At 27.7% G+C, this 8,690-nt stretch overlaps 1 protein-coding gene across 1 annotated transcript; it reads right to left on the reverse strand.

Moving 5' to 3' along the window:
- Window positions 1-2,379: 2,379 nt before the first annotated feature.
- LOC107851693 (kirola) lies at window positions 2,380-5,912 on the reverse strand. Its single transcript, XM_016696780.2, has 3 exons — window positions 5,543-5,912; window positions 3,564-4,001; window positions 2,380-2,967 (listed from the first exon to the last, which is right to left on the reverse strand). The coding sequence occupies exons 1-3, from the start codon at window positions 5,727-5,729 to the stop codon at window positions 2,699-2,701; spliced, it is 894 nt and encodes a 297-aa protein (XP_016552266.1). The 5' UTR covers window positions 5,730-5,912; the 3' UTR covers window positions 2,380-2,698.
- Window positions 5,913-8,690: the final 2,778 nt, after the last annotated feature.

Below are 8,690 nucleotides of genomic sequence, written 5' to 3' on the forward strand. Positions count from 1 at the left end.
TACTTTGCTCCGACCATCACAAAAGTTGGCCGAATTTTACAATAATTCCACCAAAAAATGATGTAGCAACATTAATTAATTAGTTCTTAATTTTAATTTAAGAGAATATTATATACAACAACAATAACAAATCCATTATATTCCCACTTAGTGGGGTCTGGGGAGGGTAGAGTGTACGCAGTCCATATCACTACCCCTAAGAGAATATTATATATTATTCATATTTTTACCCTTTTTATATGTGCCCAATCCTATTTTTCTTATGGATTATATAATGAAAGAATACTAATTTCTTAATAAATTAGGTTACCTAATAAAGACTATTTTCATGGAAAAAAAAAATTGGTTGATATGTTTATGAAACTAAAATTATACTTATATGTAAGGGAGGATATCAAAATTTGGTAGTGCTCACAATGACACTATGGTAATTTTAACTTTTTTTTAAATCCTCTAAAATTGAGACTATTTTCACAATGACAATTACCATAGTGTCATTGTGAGCACTACCAAATCCTCCCTTATATATAAGTATAATTTTAGTTTCATTAAAATATCAACCAAATTTTTTATGAAAATAGTCTTCACTAGATAGCCTAATCTATTAAGAAATTAATATTTTTCCTTTATATAATCCATAAGAAAAATTGGGCTGGGCACATATAAAAAGAATCAAGATATGAATAATATATTATATTCTTTTAAATTAAAATTAAGAACTAATTAAGGTTGCTACATCATTTTTTTGATGAGATTATTATAAAATTTGGTCATAGTAACTTTTGTGATGGTCGAAGCAAAGTAAAATGACTTTTATGTAATGAATGAAAGAAAAATGACTTTTGTGTAATAGACATAAAGTTAAGTGATCATGAATAAAATTTACTCTTGAATTTATAACCGGAATTGTATAGAAATAGATTTTTCTGTTTATAAATAGAGTAGATTTTGCAGTATTATAAGTAGGAATGTTTTTTTTTACCTCTTCTCATGTAGTTGAGAATAACAAGAGGATAGCAGTATTGTGGGGAAATGTGGAGAATTTTGGGAGCGATTTATAAGTAAATATACCTTTTCATTTAATCTTTAGTTTTTTGAAAGTAATTACATTTACTATTACCTTAAGGTGGTTTGGTAGAGTGTCTAAGAATACTGCTGAATATGATGTATTAGTAATGTTTGCATTAGTAATGCTGACTTTAATTATGCTTGCATTAGTTATGCTAATATTATTTTTATACACTGTTTAGTTTGATGTATTAAAAAAAATATATCTCATATAATTTTTTGTAAAATAATATTTATTTACAAAAATACCCTCCACATTTCTTAACCTTGCATATTATTTTGCAACGAAGTAGTTTTTTTAACTGAAAACTTACTTTCCGTTTCCCCCTAGTTGGTGTAAATAGTTGTTTCCTATTAGCATTGCTTCAAATTTCTCGAGGAAAATTGATAAAAGTGTTTCGTCCATCTTCATATTTTTCTCGAACTAGAATCAGCTTTTGAGTTACAACATATTTAAATAATTAATTATTTTATACGAAAGTTGATAAGAAAAGAGAGAGATGAAGAAGCACCTTGTAGTTTGGTGGTGGTCGAAGAAAAGAAATATGAATTAATTTTTCGTTTGGCTGGTGAAGGAAGAAAGGGAAATTGAAGAGAAATTTCAGTTTTTAATTGAACCATTGTTGACGGAAATCATTTTTTCCTTTTTATAACATGTTTGAAAAAAATAAAAAATTCTCTAGTTATCAACACTATCAAATTATACTCTCAGATATTAAGTTTAAGTTTAAATCAAAAAATAAAATTTTTGTTTAAATTTAAAAATCGGAACAAGGCAATAGTGTGACCAACGGAATTGGAAAATATTTTGAAGGAAAATGAGGGGTACTTATGTCATTACCCAAATTAATGTATGTGTTGAACTCTTTTGTATTACTAACACATAGGAAAATGGTGGCATTAATAATGTACACCTCAATATACAATAGAGAGTATAATTAATGATTGCACTAGTTATATATATGGTAAAAAAGTAAACCAAACAAGGTACTACTTGTACATTAAACTAATGTATGTATTAAATTTTTCAATACACTCTACCAAATGACCCCTAAAGGTTAGGGTAGCTAAACAAAATTTCTCCACTCTTATAGTCTAGTGATGTCGCTCGATAGATATATATTTGATTTCATACTACCTTTCTTTTCTTCTATTGGATCCGTTACATATATAATGGAAAAAATTGATATGAGAGATTTTTATTTTTTACTACTCCTATTTTTTAAAGAGCGATTTTGAAATAAGAAGTTGTGCTTGGAGATTAATAATATACTGTATCTTTCTTCAAAAAAGAAACAGAACAGAGAAAGCTGCTTTAAGCACAAGCCTTAATATTTTCAACAGAAATATATACAAACTGTTTTTCAATCCACAGCGAAATTAGAAATTACATATTCATTCCTTTTCCATTTTCCATTTTCCATTTTTTTTTTATTCTTGCTACATAGAGTAGACATTTCAAAGCACACCCATTAATAAGAACACACACGTTATTACAAGACTTGAGACAACAACATATATAATTCCAAGCAAATATTTGGTTCACTATTTTTAGAGGATTCAACACAGACACACTCATCAACATATGTTTCGAAGGGTCCAAGCTAAGGCACATATGTTATGTTATGTATCACTTGAGATGGTGAGTCTCAATGTCTTTGGTGACATTGAGGCAGAAATCCATTAAAGTGTGTGGATCTGGCACATTTGCATGCTTTTTTTCATATTCCAAAATCCAAGTAACTAAGTGGTCGTCTTCACCCTTTGTTTCAACATGAACAGTGAGGTAAAATGAGTTGTACGCTTCCAACATATCTCCGCCAATCACCTTGAATTTAACCAGCTTCTTTTCTTCATCTATTTCTTCAATTATCTCCTTTGAAACTTTCTCTTTCCCATCTGCAACAACAAACAAAGTAAATAACGCTTGGACTCTCCAGAACTGTCATCAGATGTGTGTGCATGTGTCGAATTCTTCAAAAGTATTACAAACAACATTTTTGAAAAGTCCGAGCAACTTAATTAGCTTAATATTACAAGTTCCTTTTCTTAAATGGAGAGCTTGTGTTGAATTTAAATGGATTAAAATTCGTTGACCTAGGTCCGAACTCCTAATCTAACTAACTCAAAGTTACTTTTTATTTGTTTATTATTTATGTTGAGTTTTGCATTTAGTTACTACAGTAATTTTAGTTTAATAAGGTAGACTAAAAGCTTTCACCAAAATTGGATTATGACACATTGTTTAATTTAGACAAAAACATTTGCTTCAACTATTGGAATCATTAATATAGTCACAGAAATATTTAAAACTTGTTGTAAATCACAAATTTCTAATACAAACTTCTTTTCTTCTTAAACGTCACGTCTAAGCTTGAAAGAAGTAATAAAGAAAAGGCTTAACGCTTTTCTTTTGATGGGTCATATGCATTACAATTCTAGACTAATTAATTGAGTCAATAAAAAGAAAAGTAGGACGATATATGTAGGCTTACCATGGGTGAAGTTCCAAAAGATAACAGAGCCAACAGTACCCCATTCACCTTCATGAATGTCCACATTTTGTATCTTATCAGGAGACATACTTGAGATATGGTGTGGTCTGTACCTAAAAATCTCATGAAACACATCCCCATCAGACTTAATATTTATCTCAGAAACTAACTTTCCTGTTAGGTGATGTTTCTCAATATCCTTTGTAACATTGAGACAGAAATCCATTAATGTGTGTGGATCTGGTATATCAGGATTCAACTTCTCATATTCCAAAATCCAAGTAACCAAATTGTCTTCACCCTTTGTTTCAACATGGACAGTAAGGTAAAATGATTTGTAAGCTTCCAATACATCTCCTCCAATCACTTTGAATTTGACTAACTTCTTTTCTTCATCTATTTCCTCAATGACCTCCTTTGCTACCTTCTCCTTCCCATCTGTTACATATAACGGGAATTTATTAGCGATTGATAAATTGTGTTACTTATTAAATTGGAAAATCTATTGCTAAATTAATTCTATTTAGTACGTCATAATATTTTTTACTGAAATACCAAGGGAAGTTTGCATTTTATTTTCCTATTGGTTTATCATTTAAGGGCTGAGAGGTGGATGTAGCTAGGGCAGATTTTATGTGTTCGATTGAACACACAGATAACAACAAAATATAGTGTATGACAACATCATTACTCATCGTAAAGCTATTATATTAGTAGGAATCTGTTTGAATGAACTTATTTTGAATGGCTTTTAAGCATAAGTCATTAAGTTAGGAAATTTTAGTTTTTGATTTTTGACTTTTTTTGTTGTTATTTTTACTTGGAATTAAGTGTTTAAAATATTTATTACGTTGCTCAAATATTATAAACTAGCTTAGAAAACATTTAAGACAAGTCAATTTAAACGAATTCTAAATCTAATTTTGAATAAGTTTCTATATGTTATCATTACCTCAAATCTTCAACCGTGTAAAAATTACCCTGCGGTCCAAGTGCGTATCGTTTTACCCAAATCAATTTGATTCAAATTAAATAAATGTCACTTTAAAATTAAGAAAACAATTAATTCTTTTCTTCAAGTCATCTTCAAGTCAACCCTTTCTCCAATAGGGTAATTTATTCAAATAATCCTTGTGATCATAGGTGGATGTAGTGTTGTGGTATCAGATTCTTATCAATTTATGATCATAAATTTATGTATATATATATTTTAGTAAGTTGCAATAACCATAATACTCCCTTCATTTTATTTTACTCGATCTTCTTTCTAAATATATTTATTTCAAAGTAGCTATTTATTTTTGTAAATCAAGAGTGTTTTATTACTTTTTTCTTATATTATCCTCAATATTAACTAACTAAAGAAAACAGTGATGATTAGATTTAGAGTTTTAAGATATCATTAATAGGATTAAATTGTAAATCCACTTTTAATTTGTGTTTTTTAATGGATGTATCAAGTCAAAAGAGGTCAAGTAAAATTAAACGGAGAAAATAGATCTGAACACATAACTTAAAAAATAATATAATAGGTTCAAGCCTAAGAAGTTTAGTGTTTAAAACTATAAAAATTTAAATTTTGAATTCATCTCTACTTATGATCACCAATAATAAATGGATTTATTAATAACTATGTCAAAAACCTTAAACAACACTTATTTTAGACCGTAGAGAGTATCAAAAACGGGAGATTGGCAATATCACCAACCTCAAGGTATATGTGGGTTCATCCGGACTCAATATGTTAGTTTATATCCTGTATTTGTACGTTAAATGAATCTTGGTCCTCACCAAAACTTCAAAAATTAACTCTAATGGGTATTCATTCTTCTTCAGTATTAAAAAATCACAAAATATTTATGAATAAATTATTTATGTTACGTTACCTCGAGATCATTATGAAATATCATCAACTTCAAAAAATCTAAATTATATTTGTCTCCTATAAAAGTGTATGTTATAGAAGAGTGGTAACTTACCATGGATGAAATTCCAAAATATGACAGAGCCAACAGTACCCCATTCACCTTCATGAATGTCCACATTTTGTATCTTACCAGGAGACATACTTGAGATATGATGTGGTCTATACCTAAAAATCTCATGAAACACATCTCCATCTGACTTGATGTTTATCTCAGAAACCAACTTCCCTTCAAGGCTCATTTTTCCTCTCTATCTCTCAAATGATATGTTACAAAGCTGTATTTTAGTAGCATTACATGAGTTTCTCTGCCCTTTTATAGCTTATAAATATGTGCACTATAAATTTAGTATTTATCTCTTTTTCTTCTTAAAATAAAATATATAATGATGAGAGCAATCTTAATAGCTCAGTTAAACTTTCACTATATTGATGAAGATTTAGTTTCTCATCTTATAGCTCGTGTCCACAATTTTTTAAAAATAATAATAACAACAACAATGGAGAATCTTAGCAGTTAAAATTAATTTACTACTTAAACTTTTATCTTATTGACAAAGATTTGATATATCAGCAGCACCTTGTCATCCCCTTGTCTCTACCCTAAGTTTTATTTTTTAAAAATAATATATATCCTCGACTTAAAGTAAAACATATCAAACTGATTAGAGAAGGAAATATATTAATGAAGAAACCAACCATATCAAATTAAATAGAGAGAAAATATATTAATGAAGAAATCATATAAAAAGTATTTTATGTACTTTTTTGTTTCATATTAATTGGCCATTTTTTTTCCACATATATTAAGAAATCATAAATAATAAGGTAATTTTATTAATTTACTCTTAAAAAACTTTTTGAGAACTTTACAAACAAGCATGAATACTTTTTTAAAAAAATAATTGCAATAGTAATAGAGAAAAAATTTAATTAATATTTTCTTGATTTAGTAAGGTAATCAATTACTCTCTTCGTTCATATTTACTTGTCTATTTTTTTATTGCCACAAAAATTAAGAAACAGTAAATGATGGGGATAATTTTATCATATTACCTTTTGAATATAATAAATTTTATGTTTTGAAACATGCATTATATAATGAATCGTATTTAATGCTAAGAAGAAAACGAGTAGAAATAAATAAATTATCCATTAATTTTATAAAATGAGCAAGTATTGTTGGATATCCCAAAATTAATAAGTAAAGAGAGAAGTAGAAAGTAATATGAACAATTATTTTTAATAAAATGATCAATTACTATGAGACGGAAGAAGCCCGTGCAAGGCACGGGCATTTTGACAACAATAATGTGCAAAAGAGATTCAACTTTGGGAAGATTATTTCCTACTTGTTTTAATTGTTTAGTATAGGAGTAAAAGAAGATAAATGTAGTACAATGAACCGATGTTAACATAATAAATACATTCAGTGTGGAACAAAATTGAGCTTGCTAGACTGATCCAACCAATATAAAAGTGATTATTAGCCCGTTTAGATAGGATTAAAAAAATTGCTTTTTAGCTTAAGTGATTAGAAGCTTAAAATAAGTGTTTTTAAATTAAGCAGATAAGTGTTAGGACAGAAGTGCTGAAACTGAAAAAAAATTGTTGATGTATTTGGTAAACAAGTGTTGTCAATCACTTTTTTATTGTCAAAATGATTTAAATATCCTTAAAGTTGTTAACACGTAATAACGTGAATTATTTATGATTTTTAATTCCAATACTTCAAAAATAATTTCCATTTAAATACACTTTCAACATAAAGTGATTATGTCAGGTCAATTTATAAATATAAGCTACATTTTTTATTTTTAAATATTAAAAAATAAAAATTTTAAGATATTTTTTATATAAATATAGTATTATATTGTAATATTGCAAGCTTGTAAACAACATAAAATTTTTAGGAATGAAACAAACTATTAAAAAGAATAAATTTTTAAAATTTAAATAACATGCAGAGATCCTATATGAACGGATAGAGAAGAACTTACCACAAACTCGATTTGACGATAAAATTTTTGATTGTTTTCTTATGTAATGATGGATTCTCTGAAAGTAACGGAGAAAGATGAAGAAAAAACTAGAGGGAAAAGATGAAAAAAGCGACAGAAAGAAAAAGAAAGAAAAACCAATAAGGGCTACAAAGTTTAGGGTATTATTGGAATTAGAAGAAAATATAAGAAATAAAAAAGTAAATGTATTGGTCAAACCTAAAAAAAATTTAATCTAAAAAGTAAAAAGTTGGGGGTATTCATCTTCTCAATTTTGGCTTTTTTAAATCCACTTTTACCTTTTTTAAAGTTTTTTTTTTAATTTTACCAAACACTTAAAAAGCTAAAAAAAATGATTAAAATCTAGTTTGAGCAGATTTTAATCCTAGTTAAACACCCTCTATATAAGTGGATTAAAATCTAGGTAGATTGTTGCAACTATAGTTGGTGACACGGCTTTCGTTTGGACATTCCTGAAAAATTAAATAATATACGTCTCATTTGAAAGTTTTAAATATATAAATTGAGGAGACATACATCGATTTCGAAATATTTATTGCACAATAAAATTATCGAAATACCCTTGATAGTCACTTAATAAGGAGCAAAACGATATTTATAAAAAAATACTACCACATATAATTCAATTACAAAGGTCTGAATAAAATATTATTAAAATAATACATAGGGACAAAACTAATAAATATAAGAAAAAACAATATGTATATATGTGTAGCCATTTTATTGCACCATGAAAATAAGGACAAAACTAATAAATATAAGGAAAAAATAATATGCATGTGTAACCATTTTATTGCACCATAAAATTACCGAAATACTCTTAGAGTATAAAAAATAAGTAATTTAATAAGGAATAAGAAGATATTTATAAAAAATTACTACCATTATAATTAAATTACAAAGGTCTAAATAAAAATACTACTAAACTCAAAGTCCACTTGGGTTTTGAGTTTGACTGACCAGGTCGGGTGGACTCATCAAAATGATGGGCCAAAACACATCAAGCCCACACCATTACTCTGTGGGCTGCGGGTTTTACGGGTCAGCTCACTTTTTTAAAAATAATATTTTGTAATTTAATTTTAGAATGTTAATAAATATAAACATTACCAGGTTTTATTACATAGTGTTAATACTTGTTAATTGAGTCTCCAACACCCTAAAAATTAATCCTAATAACGA

Source organism: Capsicum annuum, chromosome 12, assembly GCF_002878395.1.
Source record: "Capsicum annuum cultivar UCD-10X-F1 chromosome 12, UCD10Xv1.1, whole genome shotgun sequence".
NCBI lineage: Eukaryota > Viridiplantae > Streptophyta > Magnoliopsida > Solanales > Solanaceae > Capsicum > Capsicum annuum.

Bases quoted from the DNA above. Each gene is read 5' to 3' on its own strand.
- LOC107851693 (XM_016696780.2), bottom strand. From the start codon at position 5,729: ATGAGCCTTGAAGGGAAGTTGGTTTCTGAGATAAACATCAAGTCAGAT. The intron at 4,002-5,542 runs GTAAGTTACCAC...TATATGTAACAG, and splicing joins ATTTTGGAATTTCATCCATG to ATGGGAAGGAGAAGGTAGCA. The intron at 2,968-3,563 runs GTAAGCCTACAT...TTGTTGTTGCAG, and splicing joins CTTTTGGAACTTCACCCATG to ATGGGAAAGAGAAAGTTTCA.